We start from the raw sequence: 22,586 nt of genomic DNA, 5'->3' as shown, positions 1-22,586 counted from the left end.
AAAATGAGAGCCAGACCATTCAGAGATGATGTTAGAAAGTATTTTTTTTCACAGAATAGCGCAGTAAGACTTTTTGGTCATTCGGAAATCCTATAACTGAGATGGGTAGATTTTTGTTAGGGAAGAATATTAAAGGTTATTGAATTGAGACATGTGGGCAGAGCTCAGATCCACAAAGCCAATGTCTAATCAAATAACAGATCAGGTTCAAGGGGCTGAATGGGCCTTCTGCTGTTCATATGGGATAAGTTGGAGATGGGGTTGAATGAGTCATTCTTGTCGTATGCTCCCCTAAATACAAAAGCATGCATTTAAGTTAAATCGGACGATAGAACTGATGTTAGAGTTGGGGGACAATTGTTCAGCATTGTATACCTGGCAAGGAGCCTTGAACCACAGGGAGCATCAGTTGGATACAGTTTAGCAAGACCAGTTGCATAAACAAGACTTTGTATTTCCTTGAGTTTGGATGATCAAGGTATTAACTGACTGAGGTGTGCGTGATCAGAAAATGACCCCACCTCACTGGATACACAAGATACTTATCTGCAAACTAGAGATAGTTGGATCAGCTTTCATGTCACGTAAGGAAACACAGCAGTCAATTTGTGGACAGCAAGCTCCCGAAAACCAGCTTCCAATCAACACCTCGTTTTGCAGCATGAGCCATGTGTGGGAGGAAGTAACAGATGTGGACAAAACCATGGAAATTTGAGTGCATGTCACTTAGCTGATTGAATTCTCCACTGCCTCATGCCAATGCCATCTCTGTGACTGTTAACAGTCCAAGCAACTTGTGCCTGCCATCAACTGCACCTTTTGGACAATGAGAATTCACATTGGCAGGCCTAAAACACTGCCTACACACATCCACACTTGTGCCCACACGCTTACATGCACATTATTACCAAAGCTCATGGGTCCTCTGCTGCGGTTTAGTGATATACAAAAAGTAATTGAGAGGTCCAATCTCCCTTTGAATTTGTCAGTGGATAGAGTGAAATGAAATTAAAGGTGGGAACAAGGATAGGAACAAGAATGATACATAAACGCTGATATGGACAGGCTGGATTAGTCAGATAATTTGACAACATGCCATATAACAAGATTATAAACTGTTCAGCTGAGGAGGAGAAAGTGAAAGAGAGTCAATGAAGTGAGGAAACTATGGTGAACACCCAAGGCTTCAAGTTTCACCAGTTTCCCAGTCTAACTTTGCCAATTGTCATATAAACTTTCTCTCCCTCCCCCTGTCCCCCTTATACATATCCATCACCCTCTCTCCCCTTGCCAACTCCTGTGTGTCTGTGTCTGTCTTACCCTCCCCCGTCCTCACGCTCTTCTGGCACTTTGCTCCCGCCTCACTCTGTCTGCTCTCTCTGCCTCCTCTTGTCAGCTGATGAAGATGAAGATAAAGATGATGATTTTCGGGCTCCGCTCTATAAGAATGTAGAGATCAAAGGCATTCAAGTCCGGATGAAATGGTGCTCAACTTGCCGATTCTACCGCCCACCCCGGTGTTCGCACTGCAGCGTCTGTGACAACTGCGTGGAGGTACGAGTGGCTCACCTCTCTTGTTTTGATCCTTGATAAAAAAAACAAAGAACTGTGGGGATGCTGGAAATTTGAAACAAAAAAAAATTGCTATAGAAACTCAGCAGGTCTGGCAGCATCTGTGAAGAGAAGGCAGAGTCAACATTTCAGAACACCATCTTCAGAAGAAAGGTCACTGGACCTAAAACGTTGACTTTTCCTCTCCACACATGCAGCCAGATCTAGTGAGTTTTTCCAGCAATTTCTGTATTTGTTTCAACCCCCCCCCTTTCCCTGCCAGTCCTGACTCTAACCCGGAGCACAAGCTCACATAAGCACATATTTATGTTGCCGACATCCAGGCAGGAAATCAATTTAATCTATCTCACTTCCCTCCCCACCCATTCATCTTCCCATCCCCCAACTCTGTGGGCAAATGTATCAAATTTGATATGTACCTTACCCAACTCCCAGCCCAGACAGCAACCTGAACTTAGTATGGAGCAGTGTTTCTCTTTTGAGGCAAAAAAAGCTATTAACATTTCTTTAAATTGGTATTTCTTTAAATACACATTGGTAGCCACCTCATCCATTGGCCAAGTCAAAGTTGAATACTTATGCACTTAGGAATGGGGAAATGTGTTCAGTGATGCATCATCGCTTTCCATGGTTCTCAAAATGATGGGCTTCATTCAGCCTATTTATGTTGACGCATTTAACGTGGAGTTAATTATTTGGGTTGTAGAGTGAAGCAAGTGATTAGCTTGTGTGAAATTTTAATTCTAGACTGGTTTGTCTTTCTCTGTCCTCACTCTGTCCTTCCCAGGAGTTTGACCATCACTGTCCTTGGGTGAACAATTGCATTGGGCGAAGGAACTACCGTTACTTCTTCCTGTTCCTCCTCTCTCTTACCACCCATATCATCGGGGTCTTCGGCTTTGGCCTCCTTTATGTGCTCAACCATGTGAATAAATTGTCTGATGTGCACACTGCTGTCACGTATCCTTGCTGTGTTTTCCCCAGGGCTTTGGGATGGGTTTACAATATATGCAGGAAAGCAGTATGCCCAAAGTTGCTACTTCTCATTTCCTCTCTGCTGCAGAGATGCTGGGTATATCTGGTGACTGAGCGAGTGTTTGACAGTGTTTGCTGTTCACGTATTTAGACAGATTCCCCTTCCTGGACCTCTGCACACTTCCCTCCCAAGAGTCCAGCATTCCCTAGTAGTGACAGGGAGTAGAAAATGGCTCTTGCATTTGGGTTCCAGCTTAACTATCTCAATCACTATCCAGCCTTTAGCTACCATGCGGTTACAATCAGTAGGAGCAGGGGAGGCCTGTTTGGCCTGCACTACAGCAGCATTGGTGTACTATCCAGTAATTTTTCGAATAGTACAATTCAAATTGGGGTATGAGAATTCTGGGAGCTTAATCTGCATATCTAAGCATTATGACTTCAATTTGCTGCAGCCCTTATTTTAATGAAGTGTGGGTTTGTAACAGCATTTAAAGCAGGTTTGGAAGAGCCGGAGATTTCGAAGTCACATTTAGTCACCGTCCAGGTTTCACCTTGTACAAGACTAACAATTTACTGTATTTAAAATTGAATGTAAATAGTTGAGCATGCTGGCTCCACCTAGCAGCAGGCATGTGCAACATCCTGTTTAAAAAAAGTCTTCTCCTCTGAGTACACTCTCAATTCTCTGCAATCCCAGTGCCTGCTCCGCTGTTGATGAGAAAAGCCACCTTTCCACAACTCTGCCAGGGGCTGAGGTGCCTGAGAGTGAAGAGTCAGTGTTTGATCTTCATTTGCCCATCAGAGAGGGGAAAGGCATTCAGCCCCTCGAGTCTTCTGCCATTCAGTAGGGTCATGAATGATATCTCTTCTAACTGTGTCTGACTCAAAAGCCTTTGGGCCTTTGCCCTATATCCTTCAGATTTTTGTTAGCCAAATGTATTATCAATCTCGCATTTGAAATTAACCAGAAGAGAATTTCAAACTACTACTTCCCTTTGTGTGTCAAAGTGCTTCCTCCTTTCACACCTGAAGGTTCTGGCTTGAGTTTTTTTATACTCTGCAATTGTTCATCGGTGCCACAACCAAGAAACAGAAATATTTTTTCTATCTATATTACCTGTTTCCCTCAGTATCTTGGAAACTTTGATTAATCACCCTGATCTTTTTAGGTACTTAATTAGCCCTAGAAAAGCCTTAGTGGATTCATTGGTGTTTATCTTCCAAGATGCTGTAGACTCTGGAATAGTTCCTACGGACTGGGGAATAGCTAACGTAACCCAACTATTTAAAAAGGAGTAGAGAAAACGGTTATAGGCTAGTTAGCCTGTCATCTGTAGTAGGGAAAGTGCTGGAGTCTATTATAAAAGACATAATAGCAAAGCACTTGGAAACAGTGAAAGGATGGGATAGAGTCAACATGAGTGTACAGAAGGGAAATCATATTTGACAAATCTACTGGGATTTTTCAAGAATGCAACTGAAATTGTTAAGAGTGGATGTGGTTTACATAGACTTTCAGAAGCCTTTTGACGAGGCCCCACATAGATGAGCATGTAAATTTCAAGATCGTGGGATTGGAGCTCATGTACTGACGTGGATAGAGAATTGATTGGCAGACAGGAAACAGGAGTTATTGGATCTTTTACCAAGTGGCAGACAACGAATATTAAGGTACTTCAGCGATCAGTGCTCGGATCCCAGCTCTTCGCAATATATATGATTTGATTTCGAGGAGAGACCTAAATGGAATATCTCCCAAATTTGCAGATGAGACAAAGCTAGTGAGTTGAGGAGGCTGCAGAGATGCTTCAGTGTGATTTGGACAAGTTGAGTGAGTGGACAGGTGCATGGCAGATGACATAATGTGGATAAATGTGAGGTTATCCACTTTGGTAACCAGACCAGAAAGGCAGATTATTACCTGAACAGTGATAGATTGAGAAAGGGGCGGTGCAGTGAGGTGACCTTGTACACCAGTCACTGAAAGTAAGCATGCAGATGCAGCAGGCAGTAAAGAAGACAAATGGTATGTTGGCCTTCGTAGCAGGAGACCTTCATAGTGAGAGGATTCGAGTACATGAAGGATTTCTTGCTGCAGTTCTACAGGATTTTGATAAGAGCACATCTGGCACAGTGAGTGCAGAGTTTTGACAAAGATCTGTAGTTTGGGTTGTGGGTGAGGTTGCCGAGCTGTCTTGTTCTTGTTCAGGCATTTCATCACTGTGCTAGGTGACATCGTCAGTGGTACCATACACAAACCCATACAGATTAAAACTGGAAATGACTCGACTCATCATAACAGACCAAACAGTATAAATTCCAAGTTGAGTAGAATAACACCGCTTTATCGGAGGCTCCACTGATGATGTCACCTAGCACGATGACGAAACGTCTGAGAGAGAACAAGCCAGCTCGGCGAGTAAGTCAACAGCCTCACAATGAGTGCAGTTTTAGAGTCATGGAGTCATACTGCATGGAAACAGACATTTCGGTCCAACTGGTCCACGCTGACCATGTTCCCAAACTAAATTAATTCCACTTGCTGGCATTTGGCCCATATCCGTCCAAACTTTCCTATTCATGTACTTATCCAAATGTCTTTTAAACGTCGTAAATGTACCTGCATCCACCACTTCCTCTGGAAGTTCATTCAACACACAAACCACCCTCTTGTGTTTTTTTAAAAAGAAGTTACTCCTCATCCTTTTTGAATCTTTCTCCTCTCACCTTAAAAATATGCCCACTAGTTTTGAATTCCCCCACCTTAGGGAAAAGACACTTGCAAATCACCTTATCTATGCTTCTATGAACTTCAATAAGGTCATTTGCTCAAACTCCTTTCTAAAAAGTCCCAGCCTATTTTTAGAACTCAAACCCTCCATTCCAGCAACATCCTGGTAAATCTCTTCTGAGTCCTCTCCAGTTTCATGATGTCCTCTGTATAACGGGGCAACCAGAACTACACAGTACTCCAGAAAATGCCTCACCAACATACTCCACAAACTTAACATGACATCACAGCTCCTATACTCAAAGATCTGAGCAACGAAGACAAGCATGCTAAATGCCTTCTTAACTACACTGTCTGCCTGTGGTGCAAATTTCAAAGAATTATGTACCTGAGCCCACTTTCTACAACACTACCCAGGCCCCTACCATTAACTGTAGAAGTCCTGCACTTGTTTGTTTTACCAAAATGCAGTACCTCGCTTTATCCAAATTTATCCATATTTATCCAAATTAAACTCCATCTGCCAATCCTCAGCTTGATGGACAAGTTGTCTCTGTTCAGAACAATGGGCAGCAAGCTCCTCCCACTCATTCCAAACATTTGCATCCTACAAAAATGGCCTGCCCAATGCCCCAAAAAATATAGTGGACGTGCCACAAGGCCTGTCACTGGGAGGAAGCCTGGAGCTGTCGTCACATTTGATGCAAATGGGGCAACTGGAGATTGTTAAGCAGGGTTTTCGACTGACATGATGTCCACGGAACCACTACGCCATCCACTGCATGTCCTCTGTTCCACAGATTCTCACCATTTGTGAATCCAATAAGCCAGAGACTGACTACCAGACCTGAGGAAGGATGTTCTGGCTATGGAGGGAGTGCAACAGAAGTTTACCAGACTGAGTCCTGGGATGGTAGGACTGATGAATGAAGACGGACTGAACCAGTTAGGACAATGTGCACTGGGCGTTTGAAGAATGAGGGGGATATTATAGAAACCCATAAAATTCAAACAGGCAGAGACCAAGTAAACACAGGAAGGATGTTCCCAGTGACTGGGGAATCCAGAACTGGGAATCACAGTTTTAGTTTAACAGAGCAGGCATTTAGGATTGAGAAGAAAAGAAATTTCTTTATCCAGGTAATAGTGAATCTGTGGAATTCTCTACCACAGAAAGCTGTTGAGTCCAAAGCATTGAATGTTTTTGAGAAGGAAATAGATATAGTTCTTAGGTTTTAGGCATTAAAGGGTATACGGTGAAAGTGGGAACAGAGGACTGAGTTGGATTATAGGCTATGACCATACAAAATTGCAGAGCAGGCTCATAGTGTTGAATGGCCTACTCCTATCTTCTCTGTTTCTCATACAAAATAATACAACTGTAGTTCCTGTAATTCTTCCTTATAACCCCCTTTTGAGGTCCAGGTAGCATTCTGGTAGTCTATAACCACACTTCCAAGCCCGGTATATAATTCCAAAGTGGTGTGATCTAACCGAGGCTTTTCCCCCTCGTCTGTTCCCTATGTCACTGGATTTGATATCCAAGTCCCCTTTCTCCACGCACCAAACGGAGCCAAATATGCAAGTGTTGATATCCTTCCTCCTTTGTGGCGTTTAACTTCTTGGATGATGGGTGGAACATACAGAAACCCCCAGGGCAGGTTTTTGAACAGCCTTTCTACACTTGTCTGTATATCGATCTTTTCCTTGACTCCACCAATGTAGTATGGCAGTCATGTGTGTGGCAGGCTTGTTCTTCATTCCTGTGGCTGGTCTGACTGGATTCCACATCGTGCTGGTCGCGAGGGGACGGACAACCAATGAGCAGGTAAAATATCTGTGTTGTCTGTCTCTTAGAAATAGTCCTCCACCTCATGCCGCATTGGGCCCTGGTGCACCATCTTTCTGTGTGAGATTCAGGCTAGTGAATCTATTCTGAGAAAGGTATCAAAGGAAAAGAATTTGATTGAGTATGTACTCTTGAACTGTAGAGATCAGAAATTAACCACAAGCAACTGTCATGCTGATTTACCATGAGTATTAGCATGGGTTGATGGATGGGAAAGAGGGGAAATGGGCATGCTGCCCCCAACTGTGCAATTTTGTAGCTTTTGGAGACTTGAGCCCTAAATGCAGGCCAACACACTTGGCTCAGTACCAAGGTCTGCTGCATTGTTGGAAAGTGCTGCATTTAAGAGGGAAGCACTATCGCTCATCTGGGGAGGTCACAAAAACATGGTCTTTTAAGGTACAATAATTTCCGAGGGGAAATTTTAGAAACTGATAAAAGGTATTAAGTGGAACAGAATTTTGTCATGGTATTTTCATTAACTTGATATTTGAGAAATTGATCATTCAGCCCCTCTGCCACTCTAGATCATGGCTGATCGTCCATCTGAATGCCATGTTCCCATGTTATCCCCATATACATTCATATTAGTAACTAGAAGTCTATAGATCTCCATGTCCAGCACTTAATGATTGAACTTGCACAGTCTTCTGGGATAGAGATTTCCAAAGATTTGCCACCTCTGAGTGGAAAGTTTTCTCCTAATTGCAATCCTAAAAGATCTATCTTGCATTCTAAGACTGTGTCCTCACCCAGGTTCTAGAACCCACTGCCAGGGAAGCATCCCTTCTGCATCTAAGGTATCTATCGCTTTAAAAATCCTGTTTCTGAAATTGACTCTCGTTCTCCTAAATTGCGAAGAATATAGGCCCCAATCTCCTTAATCTCTCCTCAGTTGCACCATCCTAGGAATCAGTCTGGTTCCCCGTATGGCAAGTATATCCTTCCACGAGAAGGGGATTGGAACTGCAAAGAGTACTCCAGATGCTGTCCCTTAGTGTTCCATACTATTGAAGGAAATCATCTTCTGTACTTAAAATCCTCTTGTGATAAATGCTAATATAAAGTTTATTTTCTGAATTTCTTGGTGCACCTCCATGCGAGATTTCAGAGACATGTGAACAAGAATACATTGGTCTGTTTGGACATCAACACTTTTTCCAATCTCTGTCCATTTAAAAAATACTACACACCTCCAATCCTACCAAATTGGACAACCTGGCACTTTTCCACATTACAGTATATTCCATCTGACATGCTCATACCCACAAAGTCTGCTTAAATAGCTTGAAGTCTCTCTTTATCCCCTCAACTCACTTTCCTACCTAGTTTTTTATCATTTTCAAACTTGGAAATATTACAATTGACCCCCAGATTCAAATCAGTGATCTTGTTTATGAATAGCAGGATCAAAAGGAATAGTTGGGGCTAAGCAGTAGATCAGCCATGATATAACTAAATAGCACAACGGGCTCATGAAGGGGCTAAATGGACCTTCTGTTGCTGTGTAAGATCCTCAAGAAGAGTTTGAGTAAATCTTGTGCTTCCCTCAAAGGGGCTGAATGGGGATCCTTCTGTTCCTGTATGACAAGCTGGAGAACGGACCTCCAGTTCCTGTGTAACAGGCTGAAGAATGGGCCTCCTCCTGTTCCTTTGGTGAATCAGTGCCAAGATGGCAAATAATTTAGGATTATCAGTGGTAAGAAACTGTGAGAAATGTTACATGGCTTGATGAGAGCAGAATGACTGACTAGAGTCTGAGAGTTGTCAGCGGGTTTTGGTGTATGCGTTCTTGGTCACTTTTTTTTCTGTTGTGTGCTCTTTCTGCACTGTGGAAGCAGCAGGATTTATGGTCTAATGAAGAGGAGGCATTTTGGAAAGAGGCCGGGTTTGGGATTAATCCAGTCCATTGTAACAGAAGACCAAGTAATGATGGGGAAGTGGAGAGAAACCAAATGGACAAGAGTTGAGGGGTCACAACTGTCCCAGAAGTCCAGTTCATTTTGTCTGATTTATCTGTGCATGTTTCCACAACAAAATGCCTTTCCCTTCTTTTAGGTTACAGGGAAATTCCGAGGTGGAGTGAATCCCTTCACACAGGGCTGTTGGATGAATATCTCATATGTCCTCTGCAGCTCACAATCACCCAGGTAAGAAACTGCTATGGTGTCTCTTTTTCCCCCAGAATCTACTAACCCTCTGTTCAAGTTCACTATTCCACCTCACTAAAACCTGCTGTGCTCTATCAAATTACTACCAAATACATAGTTTGTATTCCGCACGTAAAAAAATGACTTGTATTTTTATGGTGCCGAACATATATTCAGGACTCTCCCAGTGCACTCTGCAGGTTTTGAATGTATTATAGGAGAAGCAGCATGAGTTAACCATCTTTACATCCACTGGAAAGGATAGGAAGTTTAATGTCTCATGCCAAAAGATGGCACCTGCAGCAGTGCTGCATTATTATTGATGCTCTGCCAGAGTACTGCTGCCTCGGTATTGACTGCCCAGCATGAGAGCGCCCCCTCAGTACAGACCCTCTGACAGTGCGGCACCTCCTCAGGGCTGACCCTTTGATAGTGCACCAACCTGATCTCCACAGTGCAGTGAGATTCTCCACTGAAGCCAATGTTTCCATTTTGAGGCCGTTCCTTCGGGATGGGGTTGGTTTGACCAGTTGGCTTGGCTTGTGATACTGAATAATGCCAACAAAGTGGGTTTAATTCCCACATCAGGTGAGGTTATCATGAAGGATACTCCTCCTCAACCTCTCCCATCACCTGAGGCGTGGTGACCCTCAGGTTAAACCACCACCTGTCATCTGTTTAAGGAGAGAGCAACCCAATGGTCTGCTAGGGCTATGGAGACTTTACCCTTACCTTTTTACATTCATTCAGGTACATCAGCCGAGAGAGGAGGGAGTTCATTACTCCTGTCCAGACTCCCTTCTTGCGTCCCTTGGTTTCGGACACTGAGGTCACCATGAAGCTGATGGACAATGGCATTCAAACAAATCTCAAGAGAACACGGGTAAGCATATCGGGCAAGCTGATATAGAGGAGGGGAGGAACCACTTTGTCAGCTTGTGACTCTGGAATCTGATGCATGTGATGGAGTGACACTGGGGCATGGGATATCAGGGAGAATGGCATGGGTTGACTTGGGTGCTGGCATGTGACAGTGGAGTGAGGGCTGGCACTGAGATGAAGGACAACGTGGTGATATTGGCAAGTACCACAAAACTAACAGAGATTGCCACTACCGCTTTAAGATCATTTTGTTGAGTCGATGTTTAACACTTCAATTTTGGTGAAATAACTCTCGGTTTCTGTTCTCCTTTACAGTCCAAAGGAAGTCTGGAAGTTATGGAAAGCCAGTCAGCTGATGCTGAACCCCCTCCTCCACCTAAACCTGATTTACACCGTTACTCAGGCCTCAGGGCACACTTGTCTCTGGCAACAAACGAGGGTGAGTGGACAATCCCCTTTACACCCCGTGGTGTCGAGTGTGCATGCTGCACTTTTCACATAATAAGGGGACAAAGTTTAGGGAATCTCGCATGTGTTTGGAGGGGCTGAATCCTGGGACTGCCTCTGCCTTCACCCTGCTTATGTGCAGCCACGTTTATCATTCTGGGAGACGTGCACAGGAGGAAGTGTTGAACAGCTGACGGTAACATTTTCTGGCTCCCACTCTGGCATCTCGCTGCCCTGAGTGTCAGGATATAATTTATGGCACTGAGGGCCAGTTGATTTTGGTGTTCTGAATGGATCAGTCTGCGAGGGGGGTAGATGTTGTGAAAGGTTAGGTGAGGGTGGAAAAGGGCATCCAGGGTTGCACCAGGAATTGGATTTTTAACCGCACATATATAAATTGGTGCCACTGCTGTTCTTAGAGGCAGATGCATGTGAGCTTTCCCTCACAGCTCACCATTGACCAGAGTATTTTTAATCTCTTCCCCATCTTTCTCCCACTGCTATCCTGGTGCAGAGAGTAACTTGCTGAACAGAATGGACAACCCACCGACACCCACTATGTACAAGTACAGGCCAGCTTACAACAGCCCAGGGCGCAACCATGCTGTGCTCACGCACTCCACCAGTGAAAAGGTATGTTTTCTCCCATCCTGCAGCCACTAGCTTGTCACTTTTGAACTGCATTGGGTCTCCTGCTCTGTGGTAATGTTTATGCTGTTCGTGTTCATCTTCCATTCCCACTTTACTACTACTACCACCACCACCACCACCCCTTCCCCCAACCCACCTGACAAATCCACCCTGCATCTCCTCACTACAACTCACTCTCATTGACATATCTTTGATTCTTTTCCCCTTTTATGGTTTATCTAGCTTCCTTAAACACACCAGGACCCTTTGTCTTGGCCATTTCCTGTGGGAAAGAGTTCTGCATTCTCCCCACTCTCTGGGTGATAAAGTTTCTTGTGAATTGCTAATTGGATTTCATATCCTGCTCATCGTACCTATGCTGACTCTGAGATCAGTTATTCTCTCTTCCACTGTTATCTTTCCCTCCAGATCTGCCAGAGCTTGTGTTTCAAGTATTTATTTGTGACAATCTTACATTTGAAGGCTCCTAATACAGCTATCTCTCTCAAACTGAAACATCTTTTCTACCTGATCAAACCCTTTCCTAATATAAAATTTTAATGCACAGATCACCCTCTGCTTTATTTTGCGGGGGAAAAGAATTCCAGTTTCTTTTATATTTTCATGATAGTTACAACCTGTTATCCTTTCAAAACTTTATTGCTCCTTTTCTGTGGCCCAATTTTGGCAGGGAAGGGAATGGCATAGTATTGTTGTTTCTGCACTAGTAATCCAGAGACCCAGATAATGCTCTGGGGACTTGGTTTTGAATCCCACCATGGCACCTGAGCAAGAGATGTGAACAGAATTTGAATTCAACACACACAATCTAGAACTAAAAATCAAATGACACTTTTCAGATGGCATTCAATAAGACCTCACATAAGATATTAGCATTTAAAATGTACATGGGATTTGAAGAATAGTATTGAAATGGATAAAGAACTAGCTGGCAGATGGGAAATGGAGAGTGGGTTGGTGGGACTCGGAGAGCAGTCTGAGGCTGGTACAGTTGAGAGAGGAACAAGTTAAATTGTCAAGGCAGGCAAGAGCAAGGCAGAAAATGAACTAAGACTGATAAATTTAACTGCATTTATTTCAATGCAAGAGACCTGATGGGTAAGGCAGATGAACTCCTGGCATGGTTGGAAGCATAGGACTGGGATATCACAGCTATTACAGAAACGTGTCTCAGGGAAGGGCAAGGCTGGCAGCTTAATGTTCCCTATTATACTTGCTACAGGAAGGAGAGAAAGTGGGGAAAAGAGAGGAAGGGGAGTGGCATCTTTGTTTAGGAATAAAATTACAACTGTACTTAGGATATTTGTGGGAGCATGTTCAGTGAAGTTATTTGGCTGGAACTGAGGAATAAGAAAGGGATGATCACCTTATTGGGATTGCTTAGGCATATTTGGCTTCCCAGTAGTCAACAGGAGATTGGGAAGCAAATTTTTAAGGAGATCTCCAATATCCTGTAAGAATAATAGGGTTGCAATAGTTTGGGATTTTAACATCTCCAAGCATAGACTGGGGCTGCCATAATGTTAAGGGCTTGGGTGGAGAGGAATTTGTGTGTACAAGAAAATTTTCTTCTTCAGTATTTCGATGTACCTATGAGAGAATGAGCAAAACCGGACCTCGGGAAAGGGCAAGTTAATGAGGCATCAGTGGGGAGTACTTTGGGGCCAGTGGTCATAATTCTATTAGTTTTAAAGTAGTGATGGAAAAGGATAGACCAGATCTAAAAGTTAAAATTCTAAATTGGAATAAGGTCAATTTTGACAGTATTAGGCAAGAACTTTCAAAAGTTGATTTGGGAGAGGCTTTTAACAGGTAAAAAGACAGTTTGAAAGTGGGAGACCTTCAAAAATGAGATAAGGAGAGTCCAGAGGCAGTATGTTCCTGTTAGGGTGAAGGGCAAGGCTGGTAGGTGTAGGGAATGCTGGATGACTTGAGACATTGAAGTTCTGGTCAAGAAAAAGAAGGAAGTATGTGTCAGGTATGGACAGCTGGGATCGAGTGAATCCCTAGAGGAGTATAAGGGCGATTGGAGTATACCGATGAGGAAAATTAGAAGAGGGAAAAAAGGGGACATGAGAGAGCTTTGGCAAATAGGGTTAAGAAGAATCCAAAGAGATTCTACAAATACATTAAGGACAAACGAGTAACTAGGGAGAGAATGGAGCCCCTTTAAAGATCAACGAGGCCATGTATACATAAACCGCAGGAGATGGATAAGATACTAAACAATTATTTTGCATCCGTGTTTACAGTGAAGAAGGATATGGGAAACAGAAATAGTGATACCTTGACAAGTGTCCAGATTAAAGCAGGCGGTGCTGAATGTCTTAAATACATAAAGATGAATAAATCTCCAGGACCTGATCAGGTGTAGCCCAGAAGCTGTGGGAAGCTCGGGTGATGATTGTTAGGCCCCTGCTAAGATATTTGTATCATTGATAGTCACAGGTGAGGTGCTGGAAGACTGGAGGGTGGCAAATGTGGTGGTGTTATTTCAGAAAGGTGATAAGGAAAAGCCAGGGAACCATAGCCCAGTGAGCCTGACATCAGCAGTGGGTAAGTTTTTGGAAGGGATTCTAAGGTACAGGATATACATGTATTTGAAAAGGCAAGGACTGATTAGGGATTGTCAACATGCCTTTGTGCATTGGAAATAGTGTCTCACTAACTTGAGGTTTTTTTTTTGAAGAAGTGATGCAGATGATTGAAGGCAGAGTGTAGACGTTTTTCTATATGGACTTCAGTAAGATGTTCAACAGAGTTACTGATTAGCAAGGTTAGATCACATGGAATATAGGGGGAACTAGCCATTTGGATACAAAATTGGCTTGAAGGTAAGTGATAGAGGGTAGTGGAGGTGGGTTGTTTCACAAGATTGGAAGCCTGTGACCAGCAAGGATCACTGCTGAGTCCATTGCTTTTTGTCATTTATATAAATGATTTGAATGTGAATGAGAGGAATGGTCAATGAGTTTGCAGATGACACCAAAATTGGTGTTGCAGTAGACACCGAAGAAGGTTAACTGAGTTCAATGGGACAAACGGGCCGAGGCGTGGTAGATGGAATTTAATTTAAATAAATGTGATGTCTTGCATTTTGGTAAGGCAAATCAAGGCAGGATTTGTACACTTAATGTTAGGGTGGTAGGACCTGTTGCCAAACAGAGACCTTCGGTGAAAGAATGTTCTTTGAAAGTGGAGTCACAGGTAGAAAGGATAATGAAGAAAGCATTTGGTACATTTGCCTTCATTGGTCAGTGCGTTGAGCATAGGAATTGGGATATATTGTGGCTGTTGGAATACTCAATTCAATTCTGGTCATCCTGCTACAGGAAAAATACTGTTAAACTTAAAGGGTTCAGGAAAGATTTAGAAGGATGTTGCTGGGTTAGAGGGTTTGAGCTATGAGGAGAGGCTGAATAGGCTAGGACTATTTTCCCTGGAGTGTTGGAGGCTGAGCATGTCCTTAGATTTTTAAAATCATGAGGGGCATGGATAGGGTTAACAGTCAAGGTCTTTTCCCCAGGGTAGGTAAGTCCAAAACTAGAGGGGCATAGGTTTAAGGTAAGAGGGGCAAGATTTAAAAGGGTCCTATGGGGCAACTTTTTCACACACACAGGGCGGTGTGTGTACGGAATGAACTGCCAGAGGAAGTGGTGGAGGCTGGTACAATTACACCATTTAAAAGGCATCTGGATGGGGACATGAATAGGCAGGGTTTAGAGGGGTATGGGCAAATTGCTGGCAGATTAATTTAGGATATCTGGTTGGTATGGATGAGTTGGACTGAAGGGTCTGTTTCCCTGCTATACAACTCCATGACAACAAAGGCTAGTGGGAGTGTGAAGAGTGAGGAAGATGCAAAGATGCTTCAGTGTCATTTGACAAGTTGAGTGAGTGGGGAAATGCATGTGAGATGATTTATAATGTGGATAGGTTATGAAATTGTCATCAAAAGTGGAAAGCCTGATTATGATCTGAATGACTATAGATTGGAAAAGGGGGAAGATGCAACAAGTTCGGGGTGTCCTTGTGCCCTAATCACTGAAGGGTGTAAACCCGAAACGTCTACTCTCCTGCTCCTCTGATGCTGCCTGATCTGCTGTGTTCCTCCAGCTCCGCACTGTATTGACTCTGGCTCCAACATCTGCACTTATTGCTATCGCTGAGTAACTGAAAGTAAGCATGCAGATCCAGCGGGTGGTGAAGAAGGCAAATGTTTTGTCCTTCAAAGTGAGAAGATTTGAGTACAAGAGCAAGGATGTCTTGCTGCAGCTGTACAGGGCCTTGGTGCGACTGTGCCTACAGTATCATGTGCAGTTTTGGCCTCCTTATCTGAGGAAGCATGTTCTGGCTATGAAGGGAGGCTTACACAGATTTACCAGACTGATTCATGGAACAGCAGGACTGATGTACAAAGAATCTAGATCGAGTTCACTCAAGTTTGAGGAAGAACGTGGAGGGATCTTATAGAAACTCATAAAATTAAACTGGAAGAGACAGAGTAAATACAAGAAGGATGTTCTCAATGACTGGCAAGTCCAGAACAAGGGGTCACAGTTTTAGGATACAAGGTAGGCCATTTAAGACTGAAACGAAGGATGTGGAATTCTTTGCCACAAAGTGGATGAAATTACATATTGTTCTTTCAGTTCAAGGGATCAAAAGTTATGGGGCAAAAGTAGGATCAGGGTACTGAGTCAGTTTAACCATATTTGTATTAAAAGCCAGAGTGAGCTCAAAGGGCTGAACAGCTCACTCAAGTTCCTGTTTTCTGTGTTTCAATGTAAAACTTATGTCCTTCAAGAGGGAAATCTGCCATCGTTTCCTGGTTTGGCCTAAGAGTGGCTGTAGCACCACAGCAGTGTGGTTGACTCTGTTGCCCTCTGAAATGACCAAAGAAGACACTCGGATGTCTGGAATTGCTCCAAAGTCTCTAAGGAATTAAATAGAACAGACCACCTAGCATCAACATGGATACCAGAAATGACAGCTCAAATTTGTCTGTCAATCCTGCAAACTTTCCAAACCAAAACCAAGGAGCTAGTGCCAAATTTGGGAAGCTGTCCTGCAACTCTTTTTTCACTCTGATGTGGGCCTTGTTGGCTGGCCAGTGTTTATTGCTCGTCCCTAGTAGCCCTTGAAAAGGTGGTGTTGGGCTGCCACCTTGAACCACTGCAGTCCATTTAGGTAGACCTACAATGCTGTTCAGGGGGAAATTCCAGGATTTTGACACAGCAACAGTGAAGGAACAACGCTCTGTTTCCAAGTCAGGATGGTGAGTGGCTTGGATGGAAATTTGTAGGTGGTGACATTCCCATACACCTGCTGCCCTTGTCCTTCTAGATGAAAGTGTTCTTGGGTTTGAAAGGTGCTGCCTGAGGATCTTTGGTGAATTTCTGCAGTGCATCTTGTAGATCGTACACACTGCTGCGACTGAGTAATAGATGTTTGTGGGCATTGTGCATGTGGGGCCAATCAAGCAGGCTGCCTTGTCCTGGATGGTGACAAGCTTCTTGAGTGTTGTTGGAGCTGCACTCATCCAGGCAGATGGGGGAGTATTCCATCACATTCCTGACTTGTGCTTTGTAAGTAGTGGACAGGCTTTGGGAAGTCAGGAGATGAGTTACTTTCTGCAGTATTCCTAGCCTCTGACCTGCTGTTGTAACCACTATTTATATGACTCATCCAGTTGAGTTTCTGGTCAGTGGTAACCTTGAGGATGTTGATAGTGGTAACGAGATTGAATGTCATGGGGTGCTGGTTAGATTGTCTTTTGTTGGAGAAGGGCCTTGCGTGGCATTTGTGTGGTACGAATGTTACTTGCCACTTGGCCCAAGTCTGAATATTGTCCAGAACTTGTTGCAATGAGCTTGGACTGCTTCTGTTTGAGTCCTCAAATGGTGCTGAACATTGTGCAATTGTCAGCCAATATCCTATTTCTGACCTTGTGATGGAGGAAAGGTCATTGAAGCAGCTGAATGCGATTAGTCCTAAGGCGATGTCCTAGAGCTGAGATGACTGACTTCCAACAACCACATCTACGTTCTTATGCGTGAGTTATGATTCCAATCAGTGGAGAATTTACCCCGGATTCCCATTGATTCCAGTTTTTTTTTTGTTTTTTTTTTGCAAGGGCTCCTTGATGCCACACATAGTCAAATGCAGCCTTGATGTCAAGGACTGTCACACTCACCTCAGGTCTGGAATTCAGCTCTTTTGTCCATGTTTGAACTAAAGGTATATTGAGGTCAGGAGCTGAATGGTCTTGGTGGAACCCAGACTGAGCATCTTTTGAGTGTGTTGTTGCTAACCAGGTGCTGCTTGATAGCACTATTGCTGACCCATTCCATCACTTTACTGATGCCCGAGAGTAGACAAATGAGGCGGTAATTGGCCGGGTTGAATTTGTCCTGCTTTTTGTATACAGGACATGCCTGGGCAACTTCCCACATTGTCGGGTAAATACCATTCTTGTAACTGTACCGGAAGAACTTGGCAAGTTCTGGAGCACAGGTATTTAGTACTATTGTCGGAATGTTGTCAGGTTGCATAGCCTTTGCAGTATCCAGTGTCTTCAACCGTTTCTTGATGTTACATGGAATGAACCAAATTGACTGAAGGCTGGTATCTGGGGACTGCTGGACGAGGCTGAGATGGATTACCCACTCGGCACTTCTGGCTGAAGATTGTTGGAACTGCTTCAGCCTTATCTTTTGTGCTAATGTGCTGGGCTGTTTATCATTGAAGATGGGCACATCTGTGGTATGACATCCTCCAGTGAGTTGTTTAATTGTCCACCACCATTTATGACTGGATGTGGCAAGACTGCAGAGCTTGGCCCTGATCCTTTGGTTGTCGCATCACTCGGCTCGGTTCATCATTTGCTTCTTATACTGATTGGCATGCAAATAGTCCTGTTTGATGGCTTTACCAGGTTGACACCCCATTTTTAGGTAATGGTAGAGTAGAGGAAATGCTATGCCATGAGGTTGCACATTGTGTTGGAGTACTGTTCTGCTTCTGTTGATGGGTCACGGTGCCTCATGGGTGCCAAGTCTTCAGTTGTGAGATTTGTTTGAAGGCTGCCCCATTTAGCACGGTGGTAGTGCTACATGACACTTTACAAGATATTCTCAATGCGAAGGTGGAATATACAATCGACATGCAGTGGTCACTCTTGCCAATACTGTTATGGGCAGATGAGCCCGCAGTTTCTTGAGGATGGGGTCAAGAATGCTTTTCCTTTTTGGTTCCCTTGCTACCTGTCGCGGATCCAATCTAGTGGTTAATTACTTTAGGACCTGAATGGCTCGATTAGTAGTGATGCTGCCAAGCCACTCTTGGTGGTGGATGTTGAAATCCCTCACCCAGAGTACATTCTGCACCCACACGACCCTCCAATGCTTCCTCTAAATGTTCTTCAAAATGGAAGAGTACTGATTCATCATCCAAAGGAAGATGGTATTTGGTGATCAGCAGGAGGTTTTGTTGTCCAGAGCCAATGTTGAGGACTCCCTAGGCAACTCCTAATTGTATATCACTGTACCACCATCTCTGTTGGGTCTGCTCTGCTGGTGAGATGGTAATGGTAGTGTCTGGGACATTGTCTATAAGCTATGCATCCGTAGGTATGACTACATCAGGATGATGCTTGACTAATCTGTGAGACAACACTCCAACAAGGAGGACTTTGCAGGCTTTTGCCATTGTAACTTCTGCCTAGATCGATGCCAGATGATCCATCCAGGTTAATTTCTTTGTTCAGACTTTGTAGTGATTGATACAATGGAGTGCCATGGCTTGCTCAGCCATTTTAGAGGGCATTTGAGAATCGACCACATTGCTGTTGGTCTCGAGTCACATTTAGGCCAGACTGGCTGAAGATGGCAGATTCCCTTCCGTGAAGGATATTAGTGAATCAAATGAGTTTTTCGAAAAATCAGCACTGGTTTTGTGGTTTTTGGTGGATTTTTAACACCATATTTTATTTTAATGAATTCAAATTCAACCATTTACCATGGTGGGGATCAAACCAGGTCCCCAGAATAGTAGCTGCATTTCTGGATTAATAGTCGAGCAATAATAGCACTAGGTCATAGCCTCTCCTAATTAAGAAACTGCCTGATGCAGTCATGTTCTCAGAATTGCACCTTACAGACAATATCTCGGGCAGCAACCCTACCATCTCTGAGTATGTCCTGACTCCTCATCAGGACAGACCCATCAGAGGTGGCAGCACAGTGGCATACAGTCGAATGTTGCCCAGGGACTCCTCAACATTGACTTAAATCTTGTGAAGCCACATAGCATTGTTTCCACTATGAGCAAGGAAGAGGCTCAACAAATTACTTCATCTTGAATGCTGCAGGAGCACCGCGCAAGTGCAAACGCTAAGGCTGAAACAATTGAAACAGACTTCAGCCGTAATTTTTGAGCAGATGATTCATCTCTGCTTCATTTAGAAGTTCCCAGAATCACAGATCCCAGTCTTCAGCCAATTCAATTCACTCCACATGGTACCAAGAAATGGACAGAGGCATTGGATACTTGTCAGTACAATACAGCCTTCCAGATCTCTATCACCCTCCAACCTGTAATATCAGGCCTAATGTTGCAGCACCTAAAACCCTCTATCTGTGTAATTTCCTGTGCAGCTCCTATAATCATCCCCATCTCTAGGACTTTCTCTAGTCTGTACAAACCTCCCTGTCTCTAACCCCCACAGCCCTGCCAACCCACCCACTCAGTAAATCCCTCCTGTCAGGGGCAGCATGGTGGCACAGTGGTTAGCGCTGCTGCCTTGCAGTGCCAGAGACCCTGGGTTGATTCCACCCTCTAGCAAATATCTGTGTGGAGTTTGCACGTTCTCCCCATGTCTACATTGGGTTCCTCCCACAGTCCAAAGATATACTGGTTAGGTCGTTTGGCCATGCTAAATTGTTCGTAGTGTCCAGGGATGTGCAGTTTGGGTGGGTTAGGGTCACCTTCTCACGTCTCTACACCTCTCCCTAACTCTATGACCGTTTCTAGCTCCTATAACCCACATGTACCTGTAATCTCCAGCTTCTACAACACTGCAAGATCTCTGCATTCTTCTAATTTTGATCTCTTGAGTATCCCCAATTTTAATAATTCATTCCAAGCTCCATGTTATTTTCCTGTTGCAGATTTTTGTTCTTAAATTATTTCTGTAATTGCCTCTTGAAAGCTCTGCTGAAGGTGGTGCTGCTGCCCAGTTAGGCATAATCCTACTGTCATTCTGATCAGTAATGCCCTTTTCCTCCTCTGCTCTGAGGAAAACAGTCCTAGCTTCTGTGGTTTCCCTACATACACTGAAGTGCCTCATCCTTGATGCCACTCTCATAATTTTCTGAAAATGTTACATGAAAAGCAATAATGTTACTTTGATAAATTTCCTTTTTTTTGGTGCCCCTAGATTTCCAGAGGTGAAACCATGAAAGAACCTTTGCCTATTGATGAGAGCAGCAGGAGTCAGAGCTACAAATCGGAGCCCAACCTGGAGTCGGATGCATGCCGTTCACCAACCATCTATAAGAGCTTCCAGTTTGAGCCCGCTTCCAATGGCTCGCGCTCGTCCAGTCTGAAGTCAGCTCATGGTGGAGGCTTTGAGATGAGCCATCTGCAGTCCATTCGCTCTGAGGGAACCACCTCTACCTCTTATAAGAGCTTGGCCAACCAGACCCGTAATGGAAGCATGTCCTATGACAGCTTGGCCACCCCCTCAGGTAGCCCAGAAGTGGAGTCGCCCTGCCCAGTGCCAGGTCCTGAGCCAACAGGCTACCATTCACCCTTTATGTCAGCCAAGATTGCTCAGCAAAGGGAGGCGGACCTCCACCGCTACCCGCTAGCCCCTGGTGCATATGGAGCCCCTCCCCACTGTCCCAGGGACCCTCCAGCCATCTCCTCTTCCGATAGCCGGTCGCGACAGGAGCGGGAAAAGCTGCTGCGAACAGACGAGACGCCCGCTGTCACTGCCCACCATCACCAGCATCATGCCCGGATCAGTATGTCCTCTGATGACACCAGGCGCTCACCTGGCCTTAAAAGTCCAACCCAGCGAACCACGTCTCCACTAGTCTCTTCGACCTCTTCCTCCTCTTCTCAGTCTGGTGGAGCCCCTGGTCAACCTACACGTTTCTCCAGGGTCTCTGAGGGTGGTGCACACACCCCCAGGGTGCGCTCCATGTGCTCACCTGAGGCTCCCCTGTCTTCTTCTGCCATGGGCAAGTCAACATCCTATGTGGTTGCACGGCCTCCATATGGAGCTGCATTGGACACCAGTGAAGTATTGGCAACAACGCACCCACTATTGGCTCCCAAGTAAGTTCTATCTGGATTGCACTACGTTTCCACCACTTTTTTTTTCGTTCGTTCACGAGATGAGAGCTTCACTGACTAGGCCAGCATTTTATTGCCCATCCCAAATTGCCCAGGGGGCATTCAGGAGTCAGCCACATTGCTGTGGGTCTGGAGTCACATGTAGTCCAGACCAGGAAAGGATGGTAGCTTCCTATCCGAAAGGAAATTACTGAACCAGATGGGTTTTTCCTGATATAACAAGGTGTAGAGCTGGATGAACACAGCAGGCCAGGCAGCATTAGAGGAGTAGGAAAGCTGACGTTTTGGGTTGAGACCCTTGTTCAGAAATGGGGGAGGGGAAGGGGATTCTGAAATAAATAGGGAGAGAGGGGGAGGCGGATAGAAGATGGATAGAGGAGAAGATAGGTGGAGAGGAGACAGACAGGTCAAAGAGGCGGGGTTGGAGCCAGTAAAGGTGAATGTAGGTGGGGAGTTAGGGAGGGGATAGGTCAGTCCAGGGAGGACGGACAGGTCAAGGGGACCGGATGAGGTTAGTGGGTAGGAGATGGGGGTGGGAGGAATGGTTAGAGAGGTGGGGACGAGCTGGGCTGGTTTTGGGATGCGGTTGGAGGAGGGGAGATTTTGAAGCTTGTGAAGTCCACACTGATACCCTTGGGCTGCCGGGTTCTCAAGCGAAATATGAGATGCTGTTCCTGCAGCTTTCGGGTGGCATCATTGTGGCAATGCAGGAGGCTCAGGATGGACATGTCGTCCAAGGAGTGGGAGGGGGAGTTAAAATGGATCGCGACTGGGAGGTGCAGTTGTTTGTTGCGAACCGAGCGAAGGTATTCCGCAAAGCGGTCCCCAAGCCTCCGCTTGGTTTCCCCGATGTAGAGGAGGACATGACGGGAACAGTGGATACAGTATACCACATTAGCAGATGTGCAGGTGAACATCTGTTTGATGTGGAAGGTCTTCTTAGGGCCTGGGATGGGGGTGAGGG

The 22,586-nt window shown here is 44.7% G+C and overlaps 1 protein-coding gene across 3 annotated transcripts in view; it reads left to right on the top strand.

The window, feature by feature from the left end:
* The window catches only part of LOC109921972 (zinc finger DHHC-type palmitoyltransferase 5), a 69,149-nt gene that overhangs the window by 37,197 nt on the left and 9,366 nt on the right, over positions 1-22,586 (top strand). For all 3 annotated transcript variants that reach the window (XM_048620720.1, XM_048620722.1, XM_048620721.1), the window contains 8 exons: positions 1,397-1,554; positions 2,360-2,532; positions 7,007-7,109; positions 9,189-9,280; positions 10,031-10,163; positions 10,478-10,601; positions 11,124-11,242; positions 20,700-21,604. In XM_048620720.1, the coding sequence (XP_048476677.1) occupies positions 1,397-1,554; positions 2,360-2,532; positions 7,007-7,109; positions 9,189-9,280; positions 10,031-10,163; positions 10,478-10,601; positions 11,124-11,242; positions 20,700-21,604 (1,807 nt within the window). The remainder of the gene's footprint in view (positions 1-1,396; positions 1,555-2,359; positions 2,533-7,006; positions 7,110-9,188; positions 9,281-10,030; positions 10,164-10,477; positions 10,602-11,123; positions 11,243-20,699; positions 21,605-22,586) is intronic.

The sequence above is a fragment of the Rhincodon typus genome, chromosome 48, assembly GCF_021869965.1.
Source record: "Rhincodon typus isolate 14 chromosome 48, sRhiTyp1.1, whole genome shotgun sequence".
NCBI lineage: Eukaryota > Metazoa > Chordata > Chondrichthyes > Orectolobiformes > Rhincodontidae > Rhincodon > Rhincodon typus.
Note: the sequence above shows the minus strand (reverse complement) of the source record. Positions and strands in the feature narration are given on the sequence as shown.